The 25,631-nt window shown below is 46.8% G+C and overlaps 1 protein-coding gene across 2 annotated transcripts; it reads left to right on the top strand.

Moving 5' to 3' along the window:
- Positions 1-2,904: 2,904 nt before the first annotated feature.
- Positions 2,905-25,608, top strand: rap1gds1 (RAP1, GTP-GDP dissociation stimulator 1). 2 transcript variants are annotated; one of them, XM_084487615.1, is made up of 15 exons: positions 2,905-3,330; positions 4,852-4,959; positions 6,867-6,989; positions 8,597-8,722; positions 12,726-12,872; positions 15,111-15,239; positions 17,128-17,253; positions 18,630-18,773; positions 20,423-20,554; positions 21,081-21,215; positions 22,032-22,157; positions 22,755-22,894; positions 23,345-23,471; positions 24,244-24,372; positions 25,337-25,608. In XM_084487615.1, the coding sequence occupies exons 1-15, from the start codon at positions 3,327-3,329 to the stop codon at positions 25,462-25,464; spliced, it is 1,824 nt and encodes a 607-aa protein (XP_084343741.1). In that variant the 5' UTR covers positions 2,905-3,326; the 3' UTR covers positions 25,465-25,608. The 2 variants fall into 2 exon arrangements, with proteins under 2 accessions (XP_084343741.1, XP_084343742.1); XM_084487616.1 differs by lacking the exon at positions 12,726-12,872.
- The last annotated feature ends 23 nt before the right edge of the window (positions 25,609-25,631 follow it).

Below are 25,631 nucleotides of genomic sequence, written 5' to 3' on the forward strand. Positions count from 1 at the left end.
GTGTGGTCCGCTCGGTGTGTCGCTGCTTCGTTTTATACCGAATCAAGGATGCCGGCGGTTCGTATAGGCAATCGCGACTGTCAAGACGGGGATCCGCGCGCGTGTGTGTGTGTGTGTGTGTGTGTGTGTGTGTGTGTGTGTGTGTGTGTGTGTGCGTGTGCGTGTGTGTGCGTGTTCCTGTGCGCGCGCGCGCGTATGTATGTATGTGTGTTTGTGTGTGTCGGTGTGTGTGTGTGTGTGTGTGTGTGTGTGTGTGTGTGTGTGTCGGTGTGTGTGTGTGTGTGTGTGTGTGTGTGTGTGATGTGCGCCTCTGACAAGTGTGGCTGATCATTGGAGAAGGGAAGATGCAATCTTTAACTTGGGGGGGGGGGGGGGGGGGGGGGGGGTGTTTGTGTGTGACTGGGTCTGTGTCGGTGTGTGTGTGTGTGTGTGTGTGTGTGTGTGTGTGTGTGTGTGTGTGTGTGTGTGTGTGTGTGTGTGTGTGTGTGTCATGTGCGCCTCTGACAAGTGTGGCTGAATGCTGATCATTGGAGAAGGGAAGATGCAATCTTTAACTTGGGTCACCTCCTCCTCCTCCTCCTCACCACAACGCTACGCGGTGTGTCAGTGACATCTCAAGTGTGGTATCCTAGTGAATGCCAAATACAGACATATGGCATAAAGGCAACGTAAAGCCCATATGTACCCGTTGAGGGGACTGATCTTTTTTATTCTACTTCGCCGTGAGGCAGCTGTGTGTTTTTAGACTAGTGCTGACTGTGCGACCTGCGCTGTGGCGATGACACCATTCACGTCCTGTCAAGTGCACGCGCACGCACGCATTTGAGCACGCACGTACGCGCACACACACACACACACACACACACACACACACACACACACACACACACACACACACACACACACACACTTGTTTTTATATGCATTGCATCCTAAAATCAAGGAACAACCGGAACACAGATGAAATGCTACACTGTTGATTTATGTTTGAAGAGTAGAAACAATATTTATATATTTTATATATTATATATATTTTATAAAGAATCCTATCGTGCCCTCGAGGAACCGTCTTCTTGTCTGGGCTTGTCGTAGTAAGTCCAAATACAGGCTATTATGGAACAATGAAGTCACTTATTAGCCTGCACGTCGTTCAGGAGGAATACTCCGGAAGGGACACCCCTTATTCCAGAAACCAACCGAAAGGATACAAAAATGGATACAAAGTATCAACAACATGCAATATTTACAAAATAAAAATAAGAAATACATCCATTAAAACAATGTCAACTAATCCTTGGGAGCCAGACAAAGCCCGCTATAATATCGACTGGTAGAGGTTTAGCAATGTGAACAGACAGATGCGTCAGTTATAGAGCCTATACGAGGCTTATATCACCTAGCCATTGTTTCCGAATGTAGGCCATTAAGATGAACGAAGATTAACGTAGGCATATTAGTAGCCTATTGTAAGATAGTTTGCTATTATTTGGGTTTATTATAAAATGGTTGTAAAATTCATGGGATGACTTCAGAAATACATCCAATTATGGAATGCCATTTTGAGAGGTTAAAAAAATGGCCCTCAATTACCTTAAATGTAATTCCGTGAGTATATCATGAAAAATGTCTAATTGGTGAAGGAACTATATTTTTAATATAAGTGATACTGAGGACAAATTGTTTCTTTTGCCAACATATTCCTTCTCTTTTTTATTATTATGTCTGAATTTATATGGGCAAGGCATCATGTGCCAAGAGACGATAGGATGGGCTTAAAAACAATACATTTGAAAAAGAGAACGAATTGACACGCAACTGGTTGAATAAGCATTTATGGCGAACATGAAGTGAGGACATAAACTAATTCAGACCATTTGTAAGGCAACAGCGCCACTCACTGGCAGGCTAGATAAATCGTCCAATACTAACCATCTGCACCATCTGCCTGAACGTCCACTGGATACCTCCCTACCTACAGGAAATATATTTATTCAACATTTTTTTTTTTAATATATTGTATTATTATTATTCGTCTGCCTATCTCGCAGCTTGCTCTCTCGCAGCAAGGTATTGAAGCAAACAAACATGGATGGGTAAGGCCTACTTTTTTGGTTTCACTTCATACATGAGGGAAGTGGAATAAGCACGTATTCCGGTTTTGTGTGAAAGGCCTAGAGCTACCTTCACTAGCCTACTTGCCCTCCTCGTTCCGCTTCCCAAGTTGGTCTTTATGCTTATTAGGCAACTTGAAGAATGTATTCACTGATTATGGCAAGGCTGTAACAGAAACATTGCCGCTATACCATGACCTTTAAATTGTAATAACAATTCTTAGAAATGTGTATAATTTACTAATATATAAATATTTATATATAAATGTGTATACTATACTAATATTAAACTTTATTGATATAGCAATTTCAAAACCAAATGAAGTATTAAACAAAGACATACAAACAAAATAAATGACCAGATAATACATAAAAGTAGAATTGATACAGTTGATTATACCCTTGATTATACATGATGACAATTCAATTGACAGTATAAGATAAGATAAGACAAGATATGTACTATTTCATGACTTCCAGGTCCCAATGATGGTGTCACAGCAGGAACTCACAGAAACTAGACAGCCCAAAACAAACGCCATCCCCACAGACACGTGATGTACATCACATTGAGTAGAGTAGACATGCATAGGATACATGCACTTTTACAAGACCACCTCACCCATCCGAGTCAGTCACCAAACAGGCCAATCAACTCCAAGCACTCCAGGTCCTATCAAAACCACTCTCCTCCTCCTCCTCTCCTCCCTCGGCTCAAGTGTGTGTGTATGCGTGTGTGTGCTGCTGGGGACTCCTCCACTTCCTCGCGTCTGTTCCTGTCTAGGATCTGACGGTCCCGCAGACAGCAGCCGCGGCTTACAGCGCGTCCTCCAGCACCCAGGGCTGCAGCGGGTTGTGTGTGTGTGTGTTGTATATGTGTGTGTGTGAGGGGAAAATGCCATCACGATAGCTCCAACCATATCCACACACACACGCACGCACACTTTACAGGTCGCACAGCGGTGGTAAAAAAAAGAGCATCCTGGCCCCAGCAGCCAGCAGATCTTAAAGCGGGACTGTCCGACGGGCTAGCTTCTAGGTGTCGCTGGTGCAGCTAGCTATAGAGCTAACTCCCTATACGTACAGTCGTTCACAAGAGGGAACATCATTGAATAAAGTGGATTTCCGTGGAAGCCGGTGGAACTGCTTCTCCGTGGACCTTGCCCCGGACCCTATTCGCCGTTTCAATCGCAGTCGTCGGGATATAAAGCAGCGATGGGTAAGTGGAGGTTTAGCTCGGCGTGCTAACGGGCTAGTCATGACGCGAGCCGCTAGCTGTGTCGCGAGTGTTTTAATATAACGTGACACGTGTGGGGACGGTGTCAACGGCTTTTGACGGGTGGCGTGATGGCTTGGCTTGAGGCTTTGCTCGCAGTGGTGGATAACATACAGCGTTGGGCTTTGATTTAAAGGGAAACTTGATCTGAACGTTGAAAACCGTGTGTGTGTGTGTGTGTGTGTGTGTGTGTGTGTGTGTGTGTGTGTGTGTGTGTGTGTGTGTGTGTGTGTGTGTGTGTGCGTGTGTTGCCTGGTCCACACACACACACACACACACACACACACACACACACACACACACACACACACACACACACACACACACACACACACACACACACACACACACACACACTCTCTCTCTCGGGTGGGGTAGCTAGACAAGACCCCGGCTACATCCCATTCATTCGCCTCTAAATGTGATTCTTCTTTTTATACAACGCTGGCTTTCCAGACGTCCCCATCCCCATGTAGAAATGGATATTTCCTCCCCCAGTGCAACATTGCATTGCATAACATTGCATCCTGCTCGCATGTGTTAATTGCTCAAGAAGAGCTGATGTGCGTTGGTGGAAATGGCAGTGTTGTTGATGGTTTAGGAGGTGGTAGACTTCCATCTCCTCAGCTGTTATGCAATAGCCTGCGAAACAGCAGTGCGCCCTGCCACAGCTGCACTGGGCTTGGAGAAATGGCTGTTTTACTACAATCGGCTTACAAGAGATGTCGGCCTATAGCATATGTTTTATGCAAGAGAAAATATGCATTAATCATTTATCTAATGAGAACTGAATGTGGAAGGATTTGTGTCAAATAATGTAGCATTCATGGGCGTATGTTGAGGTCATTTACTTGCTCTAAAACAAGCCTATAATCGTATTATGGCAAATGGCTATTTGGCTGAAAACCAGCCAATATAAATGCATATTTTTTTATTAGCATTTTAATCTGGCTCATACACACTGATTTATATTTGAACCTAACCCAGTTCAGTAACGTTGGGCTCACTAGCTTGCATTCATTTTCTCTTACAGACATGATATTGTAGTGTCCTCATTGTTCCTATTGGTTCACTCTTTTGCCTGTAAACATTCATGAAAACAGTAGGCCTTATTCTGTTTAATGTACGGATAGCCCACAAGGGAGTGTGGAATGAACGAATCCAGACCACAATCGTCTCCAGTGTTTATGTTTTCCGGCATTTCCCTACATTGTAGCAACAATTACGTTTCAACCAGTGTTCCCAGGAGCACATACAAGCATTGAAACCATTTCAATACACTCTGTTCTATCCGTCTTACACCATCTGATTATCAGTACTGCGTTACCGGTCACACTGGGTCACAAGCGTTTAACCGGTTCGGCCTTTTAGAGATTTTACACCAGCCTTAATACTTTATCACCGTTTTCTATCCCCATGTCATCTTCTTGTTTTTGTTTGCTTACTCCCGCTCTCTCCCTGTAGACAACCTCAGTGAAGCCCTGGAGAAGTTGAAGCTAGGCGCTGGCAGCAGAGCCCCAGACAGCGTGGAAGGCAGCCTGGACTGCCTGCTCAAAGCACTAGCACACAGCAGTAAGTAGAGGAGCGTCGTGTGGAGCTTTTAATATCTACATGATGATGATGATGATGATAACGATGATGATGAACAACTGCCCAGAAAAAGAATGCGATGATGCACCTTGATGCGGGCCTTGATCAAATTGCCTGTCAGACGGTAGCCTGGCTAATGGATGGCACCGCTTCCCTGTTTGTTTGTGGCTCACTGCCACGGGTACCTGAGATGTTTATATATCACGGTGAACGGACTGGTCTCTAACGGAATCGTCTCCCCAATCCGAATTGAGATGCGTCAGCTTAAGTCTGATGGCAGATCAGCTCAAATCCGGGTGAAGATGGGGGGGGTTGCACGTTTTATTTGTAGCTCAGCTTTTTGCCTTTGTGAGGGAGCGCAGCAGACCAGGGTGAAGTCACTAATGTAGTTCTAGCCGTGGGTAGTGTTTTTGGTTTTTGTAATATGACACGACTGTAAAGAGCGACAGAATTGATGAAGACAAAATCCAAAGTCTTCCTGTGAGTTATTAGTGCAGATGGAGAGACGGTCTCGTCAGTGTGTTCAGAAGGTCTCCACGTTATTTAGGGTATTGTGGTCTTTTACATAATATTGCAACGAATTATGCAATGGGACATTTTCAGAGTAAAGCCTATTTAACGATGAGAAATGTGAAAAAGTAGTGTTTCCCAAAATCAATAATTAATTATCCTCAACAAGCTTTATTGCATATTGTTCCAAAGTCTTTGGCTCTTCAAATGGTGAGCTTTATTTGGCAAATACTATGAATGCTTATACATTTGTTGTATAATATCCAAGTTTAAGCCCGCTGGTAGCAACGGACTGCTTTGCTCACGTTGATATTAATGGACTCCATGAAGAAGATCGCAGTCTGGAATAGCTGAATGATCACTAAACGTGACGTGAACAACATTCAATGTGAGGCTATAGAATAACAAAACGGGCATGCGTTCAAATCAAAAAATGAAACGTTCACAGAAGTGTCTCTACATTCCGGTGATCACTTCCGACGTTTGCCGTACGATTTAAAACGATATCCTCTGCGCTAAGGCACTGAGCCTTAGCGCACACCGACAGGATATGACAGGGGTGACTCGTGTCACACTGTGTGTGTCTGCGTGTGTGTGTCTGGTTCCCTGGACCCAGCTGGGGTGGCAGCCAGGACCCACGGCCCAGATTGGGGTGAAGCTTGACAGCCTGGCCAGAACCCAGCTTGGGTGGGGGTGGGGGGTAATGCCTAGGTTTAAACCATCAGGCTGCTATTCCTGTTGTTTGTCCCTTTGTTTAATAGCGCCGAGTCTCAAGGATGAAGTCCTGGTGGCGCTGAAAACATGTGATTATTGGAATTATTTTTAGGAAAGGGGCGATGCGGCTTGTTTATGCGGCTTGTGTGTTCCTCGATCGCTGTGCAGCGCTGCTCCGCTTAACCGTAGAATCCACCCTTTACAGTACAATGTATGTTCCAGACGCCAAACCGCCTGAGAACAGGAACAGGGCGATCAAAAGCTGCCATGGCCAGATGGGGCTATGAAACTGGCCGACCCACCTGTGAATGTGGAGAAGAGGAAACATACAATGCAGCACTGCCTTGTCTGCCCCCCTACTACCCAACCAGTGCAGCTCAAAGTATCTCACCGTGTTCAATACAAATGCAAAGGACTGTAAAGAAATGTTAAACTGTCATATAACCAACCAGCTTCAAAGACACGAAAAGAAGAAGTACAATGTCTTTATTATATGTGACAAGGTGCAGTCATCAGAAATGGATTGTCGGAAACTATTTTTAACCCCGCTGAGAACGTATTCACCTCGCAATAATTGTCCGTTAAGACAACAGAGCATTCCATCCCTAGTGTGCATCCCAATGCGAGACTCTGTGTCCATATCTAACCCCTTGTCTTTCCTCCAGATACAGAGGCCAGCATGAAGATCCAGGAGATGGGCGTTCTTCCCAGCCTCCCGTCCCTGCTGTCCTCCCAGTCCACGTGCACGCCCAAGGTAGCCAACATCATCGCTGAGGTGGCCAAAAATGGTGAGGTTCCTTTTCCTCCTCCTCTCCCTTTCCCTCTCGTACTCCTCGCCTGTTCTCTCTCTGTGTCGGTGAACACGGGTGTACCGTCACCTCGTCAGCCCTAGAGCCTTTTACCAGAAGCTTCATTGCTTGTATCACTGATTACGGGTCTGCTACCTTCATGTAACTGGACCGAATTTATATCGCGCTTTTTCGTAACCAGTGGAAACCTAACGCGCTTTACAATATTGCCTGACATTCACCCATTCATGCACACATTCACACACCAACGGCGGTGTCAGCCATGCAAGGTGACAGCAGTTAGGGTTAGGTGCCTTGCTCAGGGACACCTCGACACTCCAGCTAGGAGGAGCTGGAGTGGATCGTACCAGCAACCTTGCGGTTACCAGCCAACCCGCTCTACCTCCTGAGCTACTGCTATGTACCAGGACACAGTGGTATTCTAAACCAGTGAAAGTAGGTCTACTTCCTGTGCCCTGGTACATAGAAGCAGCAGAGTCATAATTAGGGTTATCAGCGCCATTGTGTTTATCAAACGCTGATAACTCTCTGAAGAGGGTCTATTCAATGAGTTATCTTCCATTTAGGTTTGCTAGTCACGCCAGTATAGACAAAAGTAGTCGCCCTACATTAATGATGCCCATACTATGGGCACACTTTGATTAAGGCAGATCCGGTGTGCGTGGCATGCATGCATGCGTCTGTTAATCCTGCCATTATTCTCTCGCGTAAAGGATCCGAGGCTGAAACTTCTGTGGTTTGTTTTCTTTCCTTTTTCATATCGTGTAATATTGAGCAAATTCGGTTAGGTCATGATGGAGTGGCTCTTTAACACGGGGGGGGAAACGTTTTGAATTCATCCGAGTATATGGAAATCTTCACTTCTCAGCATGGCACCGACTGCTTTCTAAGCTTCTCATCAAACAGCCTATCTTTTTTTTTTAATCTATCTATAGTCTCTAGATTTATGCAGTGTCAGTCAGACAGACTCCGTTCTGTTCCCTCTTTGAATAAGCTCACTAGAAGCTTTTCTTTTTACTTGTTGAGCATACAATGGCGGTTTAATAAAAAGTTGGCGGGGCTGAGGGAGGGTGGGTGGGGGGGTACGGGGTGGGGCGGTGGTGGAGGGCTAATGAATGGCTTTTTAGCGTCTGACACGATGGCAGCTAATGATGGCCCCTCTCTTGCCGGAGCTGGCACAGACCGGCTGGGATGTGTCCATCACAGCCTTCTGGAAACGTCTGTAGCTAAGACAAGCAAAATGTAGTGTTGTTTATTTCTAACATTTTCCCCATCTGTTTGGAAGGTTCTTGTCCAAAATGTAAGTTTTTTTAAATGCCGTTAATTATTTACAAAAGTAAGGAAATAATATAGACTGTAATACTGTGTTATTAATATTGATATCCCTTTGTTTCATTTCAAATGAATCGAGGCCAAGCTATCACCTTAGGATCCTTCTGTGGGGAGTGCCTATGTGTCCTACCAAATGCACATAATGACCCCAATTGTGATCATGTTGACCCCTTAACCCCTGTGACAGTTGACCTCCAAAAACTCAAAATGCTAAAAAAATATATATATAATCCCCCCCCCCCCCTGCCTTCTAGAGTTCATGCGGGGCCCCTGCGTGGACGCGGGCCTCATCCCCCCCCTGGTGCAGCTGCTGACCTCCCCGGACCAGGAGCTGCTGCTGCAGACGGGCCGCGCCCTGGGCAACATCTGCTACGACAGCCGTGAGTACAGAGCGACCTGCGCCTCCGCCTTCTCCCCTCCCCCCCCACCACCCCACTCCCTCCCCTCCCTCTCAACAGCTGCCTCCTCCTCCCACCTGTGCCCCTTCCCCCCTCCTCCCCTCCTCCCTCCCGCCCCCGCCCCCCTCCTCCGCCCCCCCCTTCCATAAGGAACGCGTCTTTTGATGTTTGATCCGTTGTATTAGACTGGGTGGGGTTCCAGGGGAACACGCATGAACCTCCAGTGGATAAAGTGGGGCTTGTGTTAACGAAACACAAAACGCGCCTCACATTAGCTCGTTGCAATGTGGTGAAAGGCTTAAGAGCTGTTGCAGGTGCATCTATTTAACAAGGATGTGGCTGTGTTTCTGCTGTGTAATTCACACAGCGAAACCTGTCCATGCTTAGCTACAAAGTTAGTAAATATTATTTTATATATATATATATTTGCACCAGGAATGTTTGCATGGCGTGCCACCCTGAGTTACAGCGGCGTGGATAAATAGGACACGACGGGGACAATCTTCTATTCCTTTTGTGGCGCTCTGCGTGTCCACGGATCTTGTGGGCGTCTTTAGTCAGCATTTGGCATCGGCCGTCCTCACACCAGCAGGAAGGCTCAGACGATTGTATCACATTCACGAGACGAGGCTCCTAGTCTGTAGACAAGCGGTCCGGGTCTGTTCTGCCATCACTGCAGGAAAGGCAGAGCGAGAGAGAGAGAGAGAGAGAGAGAGAGGGAGGGAGGGAGCGATAGAAACCACGGCTCACGTTCACTTGGATAACGATGGCCTTTTTAGCATCGGGAGAAGTCAACTGTTAGCGTTGGTAGGTTTCCATATCGTGCCAACAATTTCTAATTAAAGTCTGAGTCTCTTTTGTCCCGAAAAATACCCCTTGGGTGACATGACTTTAATGGGGACAGTGGCCTCAGCTTTATTGTTCTGTGATTATTGGCTGAACATAATACAATACCGGGTCCGTATCCGTTAAACACAGAACGGCAAAAGATAACCGTCTCAGTCTGTGTCCGAGTCCTAACTACAACACTAAAAGATCTAATGTTAGAAACAAACAAATTATCATTTTTTTTAAAGACCTATCTATAGAACATCCATCCCTCAATGTGTGCCCTACGGCGAGGGCGAGCGCAAAACATCCCGGGAAACGGCTAATTATGACCGAGTGTCGGATTCACGCCGCCGCCATCGGGGGACGTTTGAGCCAAGCTTCGTGCCGCTCTTCCCCTCGCGGTGAAAAGGCCGGATCATTGTGGCATCTGACATTCGTTCGGTGCAGCGGTGAGTCGGCTGCGCAGGGACCGGAGCTCTGGTGGCGCTCTGCAGCAGCGGTGACTGCCTGCGTGCCCTCGAGCCCTTAAAGACGCACGCTGCCAAGAGTGAGTGATTCATTTCCTTAATTACCCCGGTAGATTGAAGTCCTCTGTGCCACATACCGCCACCGCCACCCAGATAACGGAAGGCCTTTTGAGACGTGTCTGCAATCCACGGAGTTGAAATATGTACAGATGTTCACAGCCAACTCCCATCCATTGCTTTCACCCACGACTCATTTGAACAGGATTGAGACAAAGATAGTTGATTTTATTAATCGTTATTTGTCTCAGACGGTTTAATCGTTGGGGAAATGTCCCGGAACGAGGCATTTGTAAACAGTGTTATCAAATGTGGCATCTGATCTGAACTATCACGTTGCCTGGATGACATTCAACACTGACTGTCACTACTGGAATCAGGGCTGAATTCAAATCCCATCTGAGAGAACCGTTGCTATTCATCTTAAACATGTAAGACATGAGAGAAGAGAAATTATCTTATGTGGGTTTTACCAGTAGCCTGGTGCTACCAGACCATCGTACTTCATTTCATTTGTACAGAAGGTCTGGAACTGCTGTAATTGGCAAACGTTCACTCACTTGGAGGCGGGTGTCTGTTGAAGTTTAAAACTATTGGATCTGCCCAGTGCCACTCTGGATCTGCCATAACCAATCGCAATAGCGTTTGGTCGTGACGTTTGTCATGCGCCGGGACCGGCCGGAAACTACGTTGCGCGCATGTGCAGGCTGTGTACACAAACAAAACAAGATGAAGCGTGAAGATGTCTGTCAACGATAGCTGCAGGTTTTGTTCATCTAATTTTAGAGTTCAAGGAACAATTACAAATTCTACATTAATATTCGATAGTAAGGACAGAGTCCTTCTTGTCATTGACAATACGTCGCTACTTCGACGTCATCGTTCTCAGCCACTTCCTCTGTTCGCTGATTGGTCACACAGAAATTTGTTTGGGTAAAATCCCACTAACAAGCCCCAGCCCCAGACTGACTACTGAAGGGAAAATGAAATTTGGGCGGAAGTAGGTGGGCGGGCGGAGCCAGGCTATTTTACCAGTACATGGAAGGATGAAAGGTGGGGAAGTGAGTAGAGATGCGTTACGTAGCAACCGAAAACATACAGTGATGTATGCGGTATGGAAGAACACTGCATTCAGCGGCCCCCGGCCCGTCGGAGACTGATCATGTCCTCAGAGTACAGGTCGAGAGGCTCTCTCTGCGCCCTCAACACCAGCAGGGTTTGTTGACTCCTTTTTAAATCGAGAGTAAACCAAGCGGGGGAGGGGCGACCGCGTGATTGCGATGCTTCTCTCCGAGACACCAAAGGGACCTCTCATCTCCCCCCCCCCACCCCATCCCGTCCCGGTCCTCCGCCAGTGCACCATCTACGGCTCTATCCCCTGTGACCCTGTTTCGCACATCATATGCACTCTGCGCCAAGTGGCTCCAGCCTACTCAGGAAACAAGCAGGTCTGCCAGAGCCACAGCACAGAGCCAGGCATGGGGGAGGCTTGAGGGGGGAGGGAGTAGGAGCGGTCGATTTAAAGAGTACTTCCCTTGGCAGCAGCTGTAAGGTAGCGTCTGTAGCGTGAAAAGAACAGCTAACCGCAAAGCCAGCGCTTTGTAATGCCGGAGACGGTGTTGCAATTTTTCCTGCGACTTCATTTTTGTTGATGTTTATGGGTTTGTGCTTTTGTTTCTCCCACCCGAGTTGTAGCTTGTGAGGTACACTACCCCGTGAAAAGTCTTCCTTCTCAATGTGGGGAATAGTTCCACGTCCGGAATCACAGCGAAGGAGAGGGGAGTAGAAAAGAACCCTGGAACGCTTCGATTGAAAGCTCAAGAGTCAAGCTTTTCTAACCAGCCGGCCACTCAAAGCGCTTTACAATATTGCCTGACATTGACCCATTCACGCACACATTCACACACCGACGGCGGAGTCAACCATGCAAGGCGACAGCCAGCTTGTCGGGAGCAGTGAGGGAGAGGTGTCTTGCTAAGGGACACCTCGACACTCGGCTAGGAGGAGCCGGGGGTCGAACTAGCAACCTTCCCAACCCACTCTACCTCCTGAGCAACATGCCCCCCCCCAAAGATGAATTTACTAGAAAATCGACTTTGCAGCTGCAGCTGCAAAGCTCGGGATGGGTCCTTATTATATAACATGTGGGCCAACTAATGAGCAGTCATGCACTAGACTGGTGCAGCTGTTATTGTGACTGTACCTGTCGTCCTCCACTTCAGACGTTGTGCACCGTGAACATGTGTGGAGAATCTGCAAGGTTTCTGTAATTAAGCTTCAAAAAGAAAGTTAGCATAGGTCGATGTTCGCAAAATCAAAATGAATACTCGACAGTTGAAACGACGAAATCAACCCAGAGACGTCGCACGATCAAAACACCACAGACGACAAAAACCACCATCAAAACACACCACTGTCGTATTTCAAATAATCTTTTTCCCGTTGATATTGTTTCCTCCGTGTCGTTTTAATGCCTTGCCCTGTCTGTTCACATTGTTTCCCCATTTCTTTCAGGTTGTCTCTGTTGTACGTGTGTACATCATTTTTTTTTTTTACATTATTTTCATTACTATCATTTGACCTTTTAATTTGTGGTTTGATTGTATGTCCCGGCCTCTCTTGTGTTACAGATGAGGGCAGGAGTGCAGTGCAGCAGGCGGGAGGGGCACAGCTAGTAGCTGAACACATTAAGTGCCTCTCCCTAAATACTGAGCCGGCCAATGAGAAGCTCTTGACTGTCTTTTGTGGCATGCTGATGAACTATAGCAATGATAATGGTAATGATCTCCTACCTGGCCCCGCCCCCAAAAGGCAGTGCTTTGTTCTGCATCACTCACCTGGGGCTCTGCTCTTTCTATCGGGTTATAAGGGATGCAGGATGACAGAAGGGCGTATGACTATTGGATGGATTGTTAAATTCTGCAAATGATTTCATTTATTTTGAATGCCAATATTAACATCAGGCTTTGCATTCACAATTAGCAAAAACATTGTGTCCTTCTTGTGTCTAATTTGTCTAACGACACTACTTTACTTATCTTCTGTCGCTTTTCTCTTGATTGACCCCCTGGCCTGAGGTAATTGCTTTGATGTATTGAGTGTATAGTGTCCCTTTCAACCCTTTAGATTGTAGATTTAAATCGTCTGATAGCATTTAGTCACGGCACCTCCTTCTCCTCTAGAGTTTAGCCCAGTCGTCCTGCCAGTCTTGTGTTTTGGCTGTGAAGTAGGAGATGGCCGAAACAAGACGTACCTTCTATCCGCCACCTACCAATCCTGTTTACATTGTGACTTTGCTGCCCCCTAGAGGTTAGATCGCCACACTGCTGCCTTGATATCTTGTTATATAATCCCCTATAGATAATGGGCTTTCTACACTGGCTCTCTACTGGATTGCCCTCAGTCTGATGTATACTTAAGTCTTTATAGTTGAACAAAAAAGTGTGGCTATATTAATGCAAGGTATTTATTGTTAATGTTTTATCAATTCCCTGACATGTCAGTGTTTGTGTGAGAGGGAGGGAGGGAGAGAAAAGAGAGAGAAAGGGATAGAGGAAGAGAGGGAAGATGGAGAGAGGGAAGATGGAGAGAGGAATAAAACACACAGCCAGGGACAGTAGTGTGGACAGTTTGAGGCTATTGGCCAACAGGCCGATCAGTCAGACTGGGGTATATTAATAGTATAACGTTCAGTCGTAGCGCCATCACCCCCTAAGCCCAAATCTCTCTTCTTCTTCTTCTTCCTTTTCATCTCGGCGAATGTCATAAGGGTTACCCTCCTCTCAACTGCTTCGTATTCATATCAACTCACTGACCCCTGAAAGGGTTTCCAAGTCCAATCCAAACGGCAGATGTTGATTCGGTGGCTCCCTCCTCCCCTAATTGTCTTTGTATTCTTTGATGTCTTTATTTTCTGTCACGGGCTACTCCTCTGCTTCCCCTTTTAAACGCCCGTTATCCATATCAGCACCATGCCTCATCGCTAGCCCTCTTTAAAGAGATGCCTCATCTGCATACTCTTTCATTGGTTTGTTTTCCTTTTTCTCCAGGCCAGCCCTGTAGCTCTGCCAATACGTGTTGTGGTCCCAAGAAATTAATTCATTCATTCATTTCATACAGTTTAGCGTTCTCTCCAGTAAGATTCTGCTAAACAGAGGGAGAGGTCTCTATTTAGAATTTGTAGATAACTTTTATTGATAACATTACTGACTTTTCACTCTAGCTCAGCATTGACCATTGATATGTTCAGGTTATTTGAAGCGCTGAGCTCGTTGAAATGTAACACATTGCAACTTTAAAAGGCTGTATAAAATGAATGACCATACCGTTTTCCTCAATGAAAGAATTTAATTTAGCTCGCCATTTTCCAATGTAAAACAAATTTTAACTAATGCTTTCCCATGTATGACATGTCGAATAATGTTATTTTTGTTGCAACCTAAAAGGTTCAAATCCATGCAGTGTTCACTGATTAACATGATTCAGTGACCTTACATTGAATTCTAGACCAACATAATTGTTCTGTTTGAATCAATGTTTTTTTTAAAATACTAAAATCAACTATAGGCTTGTTTTCTAAGTGGGTCGAAGATATCTCTGTTGTGTTGGGGGTAAAGTCATCTTTAACTCAAATCTGGCCTGTTATTATCTTCAATTAGAAGCAAACACAGACAACTAATGTGTAGTTATTCCAAGTGGAACACAACCCTGGCCTAACACTCACAGTGAAAGGCTTTTATTACATAGGGGTGGTGGAACTCACTGTCTATCCAAAAGTTTCTAGTGATTTTTAATCTGATGTCCTATGACCTAACCCTCCCTCTCTCTGTCTCTGTCTGTCTGTCTGTCTGTCTGTCTGTCTGTCTGTCTGTCTGTCTGTCTGTCTGTCTGTCTGTCTGTCTGTCTGTCTGTCTGTCTGTCTGTCTGTCTGTCTGTCTGTCTGTCTGTCTGTCTGTCTGTCTGTCTGTCTGTCTGCCTGCCTGTCTGTCTGTCTGTCTGTCTCTGGTCCGGTGCAGACTCCCTGCAGGCCCAGCTGATCAACATGGGGGTTATCCCAACACTGGTGAAGCTGTTGGGGGTCCACTCTCACAACACCGCCCTGACGGAGATGTGCCTTATAGCCTTTGGGAACTTAGCTGAGCTCGGTAAGAGTTACTAAAAACCTGATCTAAACTACATGGATCGGGCCATTTCTGATTAAACTGTTTATTTTGTTACTGCCATTAGTCCCATTTCACAACACAGGGTGTAGCCATAACATGAATTATGGGTCTGTTGGATTTAGGTGTGGCAGTGCACCAGTAAAGACACTGCCAGTCAAGTAAAAAGGCATTGATCAGTTCTGCAACAGACGCAAAGATCACAAAGTTCTTTGTTTGTGTAGCACTAGTCTGACCAGAGGGGGCACCGTCTCCTTTGGTTGATTTTCTTATTTGATAAGTCTTTTTAAAACATTGCTTTAGGAAGTGAATACATCAGGCCTTTTATATACAATGATCTACGACAACTTGCATAAAATGGATAATCATTTTTTTTATCATTTATTATTATTATTATTATTATTATTATTAACATGTGTAATGAAAGTTTGTCACAAATTTCAAATACATTAAATCACAAATTCTTTATTTACTTAAACGGACCACTCCACTGAGATGAAGCTGTTGGATGAATTGAGTGACGGTCATTCTTTTGTGATGTGCAATATGGTCACACGGGGACACATCCACTCATCCACTCAAACTCTTGGGCTGCCCTTATTGCAGTGTAGTCTCCCTTCAATGCGCACACGTTTCAAGCTGTCCTCCTGCAAAGTGCAACCTTTGACTTTGTATGTACCGTTTCTCTGAAAAAACATTAAAGGTGACATATTATACCACCAGGTGTCAGTTTGATGTCACCTTTAAGAGGAGTCTGGGCAGAACCTGTGCAGTTCTCAGCTGCTCCGACAAACACGCTAACTCGTGTTTTTACATCTTTAATAACGTTCACATCGCCATTCCATAAAAGGCGCCTTCATCAGCAACTAGGTTACTCAAGTGTCTGCGGTCACAGACTAAGTAACTACCTCATACTACACTTGGTCACTAATACCCCTTTTCCACTGACAGTACCAGCTCAACTCGCCTCGACTTGGCCCACCTTTTTTTGCGATCGACAGAATGTGGTACCTGGTACCTTTTTAGTCTCACCTCCGTCGAGTTTCCAAGAGATAATGAGCTGATCTGATACTTTTGTGCGACGTAAACAGGCTGCTGGCCACTGATTGGCCATAGTGACGCCACTGGACGAATGAGTGCGATGTCCGAGCCTGACACCCGACACCCGGCATCTTTAAATACTAGCATCAGCATCAGTCAACAATAGTGATCGATTATTGAACCTGGCAGGATCAGCGCAAGAACACGCCGTGGACCGTGACAGAGATGGAGACACTCCTGTGTGTAGCCTGTTTATGTGTCGCAGTTTCGCGCATGCGTGCTATGACGACCCGCCCACGTTGAAGAGGTACTTTCTAGATGGAAACACGACGTGCCTGGAACCAAACCAAGTCGTGCCACGCTAAGTCGCGGCGAGTTCAGCTGGTACTGTCGGTGGAAAAGAGGCAGAATACACTGAGTCACTCACTACCTCATAGTAGTCACTAATACACAAGGCCCGGTCCCATTTCTCTCCCTTTAACAAGAACACTTGCTTTGAGTGCCCTTAGCTGCAAGTCAGCTACCGAGCTGGCTAGCGTTCAAGGGTTGATTTTTAAGGGAAAAATGGCACACATCTAGGGTTAGGGCTCAAATCTAGGGGAAGGGGGAGAATTGGGACAGGGCCTTAGTCACTACAACTTGATGGTAATGGCGGCAAGAAGACAACAAAGTAGTCACGGGGGGTTTTGCGTGTAGGACGACTGGGGGTGTGCGTGCGTGTGTGCGTTGTGTGGTTGACGACAGGAGAAAACAACCAAAGACTGCACCGCTTTCGTCCGATGTTTGAAGTTGGGCTTCTTTCCCCCCCCTGCCGCCGTTCCGTCCGCCGCAGAGTCCAGCAAGGAGCAGTTTGCGTCCACCAACATCGCTGAGGAGCTGGTGCGGCTGTTCCAGAAGCAGACGGAGCACGAGAAGAGGGAGATGGTGTTTGAGGTCCTAGCGCCGCTGGCTGAGAACGGTAAGACCATCCGTCCGTCTGTCTGTCTCTGTTTCTCCCTGGCGTGACTCGGCTGGGCCTGGCGTCGCGGTACCTAATTGCACATGGCTGAGTCATCATCCTATGAATCATTAGGAGGAGTATCGCAGCGGTGAGAGGAGGTGTGTGTGTGTGTGTGTGTGTGTGTGTGTGTGTGTGTGTGTGTGTGTGTGTGTGTGTGTGTGTGTGTGTGTGTGTGTGTGTGTGTGTGTGTGTGTGTGTGCACGCGAGTCGAGTCATGCCCTCTCTCCCGAGTGCTGCTTTGTTCAGCTGGGATTTATGTGTGTTTGGAGAGGTGTGTGTGTGTACGTTGAGAAAAGGGGAGGGAGAGAGGGAAGGGTGGGGGGACTCACAATTCCAGGAACACTGAGTTCTCCCACTCTGCCCGTCTCCAAGACAACGTCCTACTTAACTCTGCTCTTGAGATATCTCTCTCGCTCTCTCTCCCCTCGCGCTCGCTCTCTCTCTTCCCTCTCTCTCTCTCTGCTCTTTTTCTCTCTTCCCCTCCCAGCCATCTTTATCTTTAAGTCCTAACGTTCCCATGACCTCGGTCCATTGACCGTCTGGAGAATCAGATGACGGGCGAAGGCTTGTTTTTTTTACCGCCTCTCTCCCATTTTGTTGTCCATCCAAATCGTTTGTTTATACGTTCCTGTGCTGCACTTCCGTGGCGCGCTCACGAGGCCGTCCTCTCCGTTAGCGAGGCGTGACCTCGTCCCCCTCTGCCTGGCCGTCGCGTCTGCCCCCACCACGTCCGCCGTGGCCCCTAAGACACTGTCACCTGACGGTGGGAGAGCTGGTGTTTAAAAGGCTCAGTTATGGATCCACGTCGACGCAACGCAATGACCACGCCGTCGCTCCGACGCAGTCGGGAACCTGTTTTGGTTCTGCGTCGGGTTACGTGTTGCTATGCGATCCATCTCCACAACGGCAGGGTAAGACTCATGTGACGTATATCCATCAGTGGAGGTGGTCTGTACGTCCTCTATGTGACTGAGGACGGGCGAATGGGTGACTCTTGTCCAAAGTTTTTTGGAGGCGCACGTCAGGTGGACGCAAGGAGGGTCCGTTCGACACACTGACGGTGGAGTCAACCATGCAAGGCGACAGCCAGCTCGTCGGGAGCAGTTCGGGTTAGGTGCCTTGCTCAGGGACACCTCGACACTCAAGCTAGGAGGAGCCGGGGATCAAACTAGCAACCCTTCCGGTTTCAAGTCAACACGGTCTGCCTCCTGAGCGAAGCCCACCCCATGATCCAATGTGTTATAATCCACTGAGAATGAATGTCTGTCTTTATGTATCAAAACCCATTTGTTGTGCGTGTGCGTGACTCACTTTCCGCTCCCTCCTCCCCCCAGATGTGATCAAGCTGCAGCTGGTGGAGGCGGGCATGGTGGAGTGTCTGCTGGAGGTGGTCGGCCAGACGGTGGACGGGGACCGCGAGGAGGACGTGGCCCAGCTGAAGACGGCCTCCGACCTGATGGTGCTGCTGCTGCTGGGAGGTAACCATGACGACCGCGGGCCGACGGCGGAGCGGGGGCTCTTATTAACGTTTGAAGCACAGGTTTTTTTGAAAGGTGACATATTATACCACCAGGTGTGAGTGTGATTAGCTCACACCTGGTGGTATAATATGTCACCTTTAACATAACCGTTTCATTTATTATGCGGTTCTTCTCTCATTATTTATTTGTTATTTTGTAATATTGATAATGATACTGAAAATATAATCTCACTATTTTCTAACTACTATCTAACTATGTTATTATTGATAATCACTAGTGAGTGCCCGAGTGCCTGTTCATTAATTATTAGGTACATTAGAATAGACTCTAGCGCTAAAACTGAGAATGTTCTACACTCTCTGTTACAGCATCACTGCGTTCTCCTCTTGAGATGTGGCTCTCACCATTGTTGGAGCCTATAGCCAAAAATCGAAAGTCAAAGTCGAAGTACAAATGACAGTCATTTGTACTTTGGTGTCACACTTCAACTCCTACTGATGACTAATGACTTCATCCCTCATTTGTACTATGGAGTCACACTTTGAATGGTGCTTATGAGTCTAAAACCATGCCACAAAGAGTAAGAAGGCCGTATGCCCCAAATATAAAGGTTTAGTGCTTGGCTAGTGACCAATAACTTAATCACTATTATCGGACACTAATCCTTGGAGTTAAACTCAGTACTGTAGAGTGCAGCTTCCCTGTGGCTAGCACAACCAAAGGTACCCGATGGTGAATAATTCATCCGTCTTTTATGAATATTTCACAACCAGAGAGACAAACAGGGCCTGAAAATGACGTTCTATATATACATACAGCGGCTCCAATCCAGACGACTCCAAAAACCCTTACAAACAAAGAAAGATTACAGGAATTGATGATGGATGTGTCTTCAACATGATCTCATCGTCGTGTATTTTAGTCTGTACTGTGTGAACAACTCTGCTCACTTATACAGTTGCAGCCAGAAATACTCCCGCCCCAATCGCTTTAGAGCCACCCCTGAATAACGACAAACTACAAACTGCCACCAGAATAGACCAGTAGGAGAAATACAGGTGTGGCTCATTACACTAGTTATGGCTCTACTACTGCGAATGCACCAGGGCACGTGTGGTGGACTGTACTAGTGAAGAGGAGTCTGCTTCCCGTGCCCGGGTACATGGAGGCAGCAGACCCCTAATTAGTGTGATGACAAACACGACACCTCTGTGAAAAGTCTATTGAAGTCGATTAATTTTTTTCTTTTATTAAACCTTTGTTTAAACAGGTAAAAGTCTCATTGAGATTTAAAATCTATTTTCTAAGAGAGTCCTGGCCAAGAGGGCAGCATGAAACAAACAAACACATCTAGTTTCGTATGAACAAAAAATGCACTGGAACAATTTCCAATGTCACCATATTCTAGGTCCTTTTAGTACTGAAGTAAATTAGTAATTAAATAAATTCTAATAATTTTAAGTCTTTCTGGGGGGAGTTCCAAGCAGAGTGGGCAGCATATTTAAAAGCGTTTAATGTATATAATACATAATGAATAATGTATAAAATATAATGGCGCTAGCGTTTGAAAGCATGATGTAGCGGTGCCCTAGCGGCTAACCTCCACCCTCTCCCTCCACCCCGCCCCGCCCCGCCCCTGGGTGCAGACGAGTCCATGCAGAAGCTGTTTGAGGGGGGCAAGGGCAGCGTGTTCCAGAGGGTCCTCTCCTGGATCCCCTCCAACAACCACCAGCTGCAGCTGGCCGGCGCCCTCGCCATCGCCAACTTTGCCCGCAACGGTACGGTGCCGCGTGTTACGCTTTTGGCCTCTTTAGCGAGGTAGGGAGTCAGTGGAAGAGAAATAGTTATTGAGACAGTGAGTTAGATGGTTCGGTATTTGGATGGATAATTAGTTAGTGATGTGCAGTAGTTATATAGTGATGTAGTTATATAGTTGGTTGGTTAGTTAGTTGATTGGCGAGGGAGTGAGGTGGTGTGCTAGATGGTTAGAGTTTATTTTCTTAGCTGGTTCCTTAGCAAGTGAGTTCGTTTTTAGTTTTCCCAGTGTTTGGAATGGAATTGAATGAGTTGTTATTACAGTTGTAGGACCTTTGATGTGTTATGTGCCCTGAAAATATCCAGTCATTTTGTTTGTGTGTGTTTGTACGCACGCACGCACGCACGCACGCGTGTGTGTGTGTGTGTGTGTGTGTGTGTGTGTGTGTGTGTGTGTGTGTGTGTGTGTGTGTGTGTGTGTGTGTGTGTGTGTGTGTGTGTGTGTGTGTGTGTGTGTGTGTGTGTGTGTGTGTGTGTTTGTGTCCCCAGACGGTAACTGCATCCACATGGTGGACACGGGCATCGTGCAGCAGCTGCTGGAGCTGCTCCGGCGCCACGTGGACGAGGGCAACGTCACCGTGCAGCACGCCGCGCTCAGCGCCCTGCGCAACCTCGCCATCCCCGGTCAGTCCGTCCGTCGGCACGCCGCCGCCACGCGGGTCCGCCCACCAGACAGGCCGCCGTTTTGTTTAACCTTTATCAAAGCAGGGAAAGCGTCTCGTGTTCAGGAGAGACCGAGCTACAAGACCAGTCACTACGAGGCTACAACCGAAAACTAAAAACAGACAAGAAACTTGCATTCTCACACGTAACTCCTTATGTGGGAGCGTTCAGTTAAATTGGATGCAAAGGTATGAGCCACTCTTATGGTTGACGCAAATGGAGGATTTAGTGGCAATAGACTGATGTAATGGAGGAGATGGGCTGAGCAGAATTATACACGTGGTGAAGCGGGATTTCTCCTTCATTTTCTATGAAGTTGGTTCATTCATCGGCTGGGCTGTCATCATGCACTTAATTTCAGAGAGCAAAGTTCAGCAGAGATTCCAGTGAATACGATAGCTGACCTGAGGTTTAATGAAATCGGTATCCTCAGATCCCCTCAGAAGCCTAGATGTTTGAGGTGTGGCAGTGGCAGGTTAGCTTGGCCTTTGCTAAGAGTTCAACGGAGAGGAACCTACCCCAATCCTATATACCGTCCTCTTAACTCCCCTATCACCATGCCCACCTCCTTTCCATTGGGTTCGCTATAGCACGACTCTGGCAGAGGGGCAAAACGGAAAATAAACGTGTGGCTGTGTTTATACAGATGGTTAAATGAATACTTTATTGATCTCAAGGGGGTATTTCAACTCAAGGGGAGTTATCCTCCTTACAATTGTGAACCGATGTCTTGACGTGCTGCGTCTCCTCTCCTCTCCCCCCCCACCCCACCCCCAGTGGTGAACAAGGCCAAGATGCTGTCGGCCGGCGTGGCGGACGTGGTCCTGAAGTTCCTGCAGTCGGAGATGCCCCCGGTGCAGTTCAAGTTGCTCGGGACGTTACGCATGCTCATCGACACGCAGGGTAGGACGGACACGTTGTTTGTTTTTTGAATACCGTAGCTCCGACCCTGACCCGCTAGGGAAACAAGTAGACGCGATGATCACGGGGATGATCATGTTTTTAATAAACCCAAGGTTAAGATCAGCAAAACGGTCGATAACGGACCACTGACAGACCACATGATAAGATGTAATTACGGCCTTAACTTTCACCTCTATGGTTGAAGCGCATCAATGATGCGCTTCGACCACAGAGGTGCAATTTGAGGCCGTATTTACATCTTATAATTTAAGTCAAGATTCGGACCAGGGTCAATCCACAGCACTACTGCTAGACGGTTGTCTGTCTTAAATGTCTTGTCTGTCATGTGTGGAGAAAGCCAGCTCACTTAACTGTACAACAAATCTACCTCCCGAGTATAAATAAAGTAATCTAATCTAACTGTGTAACCCCACTACGTAAGCACTTCTCATCTAAAACAAGTTGTTTTAGGATTTGGTTTTCCCTTTTAAAGCCTCCAGCAGTAGAATCAAACAAATGCGCTACGATCGGGTTGTTGGACCAGGTGGACCGACTGTTTTCTCTTTTGCCGGGTGGCGGTGGTGGTGTTACTTTCAGCCGAGGCTGCGGAGCAGCTGGGCACCAACGACAAGCTGGTGGAGCGGCTGGTGGAGTGGTGTGAGGCCAAGGACCACGCGGGGGTTATGGGCGAGTCCAACCGGCTGCTCTCGGCCCTCATCCGGCACAGCAAGTCCAAGGTAGGGCCCGGCCCGGTCTGGTCTGGCACGGCACGACACGACGCAGGACAGGACTTATGGCCACGGTCACAGCAGGATTGTTAAGCATTTAATTATATCGATTTAGCAAAATGATTGTACACCGGGCGGAGTGAGATAGTCGTCATGTTGAGCAAATGTGCAACGTCAACGCGCTTGGTATCGTGCACTTTATCCTTTGGGCGGTTTGGAATGAGCCTACCTTAAATCTAAATTGGTACGCAAGGCAGGAGTAGATGAGTCAAACTCGTGAGTCAGTAGATGTTTGCCTACCCACCAACTGTAACAAAGTCTGGGGGGAAAAAGGGACTGGGAACGGCTGGCCTTCCCACGCCAGCCCACTCTGAGCATCGTGTCTGCCCCGGGGGTTCCTCCCGGTCGGTCTCTCAACAGAGCTCCGTGTCTCAATGCCCGGCTCTGTGTTCCTTTCAGGCCGTCGTCAAAGTGGTCATCCAAGGGGGAGGAGTCAAGCACTTGGTCACCATGGCGACCAGTGAGCACATGATCATGCAGAACGAGGCACTGGTGGCCCTGGGTCTCATCGCTGCCCTGGATCTGGGTAGGAGGCTTGGTGTTTCTTCGTCGCCAGTTTCTGTGTTGTTGGTGTTGTAGTTGCAGATGAAGAATACAGATGTAAATGTTCATAACTTTCCACTTTAAACCACCCACCCCACATCCATGCTACAAAAGAGAAACCGTTTGTACGAAACCAAAAATGTAATAAATAAATACCATGAAGATAAAAGTGAAATAACAAAAATCTTAACAATGATAATCATAACATTGAGTCTTAATATTTACGCTATTTACCAGGAGTCCAGTAACTGTTTAGTTGGATAATAATAACATTAATAATAACATTGAGTCTTAATATTTACACTATTTACACTAATATTTACACTATTTACCAGGAGTCCAGTAACTGTTTAGTTTGTGTTGTAGTTCCAACTCATTTCAATACCTTTAAGCCCTGCAGTGCAGACTTTTTTAGGATTCTATGAAATGTCTCTCATAGATACCGTCGGTTTCCTTATTCCTAGAGTCAGTGCCCTTAAAAACCAGTAAAAGCAGCCAGCAGATACTGGGGTTAGGGCACCTCAGTGATGTTCAGTACTGAGCCAATTCAAACTATTCAGCGCCTAATCTGTTTGTATGAATCAAAACGATAGCAAAACCATGGACTAGGTTCGGAAATATCTCTCTAGAACCAATCAGGGGCAGCCAAATCCCAGTGTGTGACCTGAAAGGCTGCTGAATGACAGTATAGTATACAGCACACCGAGGGCTCCTGTGTGTATACTGAGGGCCCTGTCGTCCCGTGGGTTCCCTAGTGGCAGCGGAGAAGGACTTCGAGGGGTCCAGCCTGGTGTCCATGCTCCACCGGCTGCTGGCGGACGAGAGGAGCGCTCCGGAGATCAAGTACAACTCCATGATCCTGGTCTGTTCCGTCATGGGTTCAGGTGAGGCGGGCCCACCAGACACTAATACTGTACTACCACTAAAGATATATATACTATGTATATATATACATAGTATATATGTCTATTTACATATATAATGCAACTTTAATACACAAGTCAGTACAGTTCCACTTTACGATAAGGGTACAGGAATTAGACATGAATTAATGTTTGTTAAGGCGGTACTAAGGATTATCGTGTAGCATTATCATATAATGCAGCATTAACACTGTTAGTAAATGATTACTATGTTAGTAAACTGTTAATGAATGTTTGTTACCGCATTAACTAATGGTTAATTAATGTACCCTTACTGTAAACTAAGTTATTGAACTGTAAACTGTAAAGCCAGGGTATAACAGCAGAGTACTAGATTTAAAAGAAGATCAACATAATGCCTCTTTTACAGCAGATTTGTCTTCAATATGAAGACTGCTAGCACACCCGATTCTTTTGCTCAATTTGATTATTATCTCTTATATTATAATTGTTGTTTCTTGGTTTGGGTCACAAGGAGTTGTGGTGGTTTGAGCTGTACATTTACTGTAACTGTTACCAACCACTACTAAGTTGGTTAAGCTACTTATAGACATAATGTTGCTCATGTGCGAACGACTAAGCTCCCCACCACTGCAAATGTTTTCACCGTATGCAAACCCCAAAAAATAGAAATATAAACTGCTCATTCCTTTAGGCCAGGCCTATGTGTTGAGATTAATTGATGCATGATTTGATATTATAACATCTTTATTAATCTATTTAACCAATATTACTGATCTCCAGTCAGTAACAGTAACAATATCATTTTATTTAATTGTAGCTGTTGCCATTTGCAAATCGTGTTCTAGTACATAGCGATGTCGGATTGAATTAGAAGAATCGTCCAGCCCTAATCTTGAGTGACACCCAGGTCTGACCGGCCCCCTGTCCCCCCCGCCCCTCCTTGTGTCCCCCCCCCTCCCAGAACCTCTCCACAAGGAGGTGCGGGGCCTGGCCTTCATGGACGTGGTGGCCAAGCTTCGCGCCCACGACAACAAGACGGTGTCCCACCAGGCCTCGCTCACCGAGCAGCGGCTCACCTCGCAGAGCTAACTTGCCCAGACCCTACCCACCCCCCGCGCCGTCATCGCCCCCCACCCCCATCCCATCCCACCCCGATGACCCCCCCCCCCAACGCCCGTCTAGCCGTCCCATCCCATCCCATGATTCCCCGTACCCCACCCCCACACACACACACACAAACACACACCCCCACCCTA

This window comes from Micromesistius poutassou, assembly GCF_964030765.1.
Source record: "Micromesistius poutassou genome assembly, chromosome: 23".
Taxonomy (NCBI): Eukaryota; Metazoa; Chordata; class Actinopteri; order Gadiformes; family Gadidae; genus Micromesistius; species Micromesistius poutassou.

Coding starts and splice junctions, on each gene's coding strand:
- rap1gds1 (XM_084487615.1), top strand. Junction 8,723..12,725: donor CAACATCTGCTACGACAGCC/GTGAGTACAGAG, acceptor CTTGTGTTACAG/ATGAGGGCAGGAGTGCAGTG. Junction 18,774..20,422: donor GGTGCTGCTGCTGCTGGGAG/GTAACCATGACG, acceptor CCCTGGGTGCAG/ACGAGTCCATGCAGAAGCTG.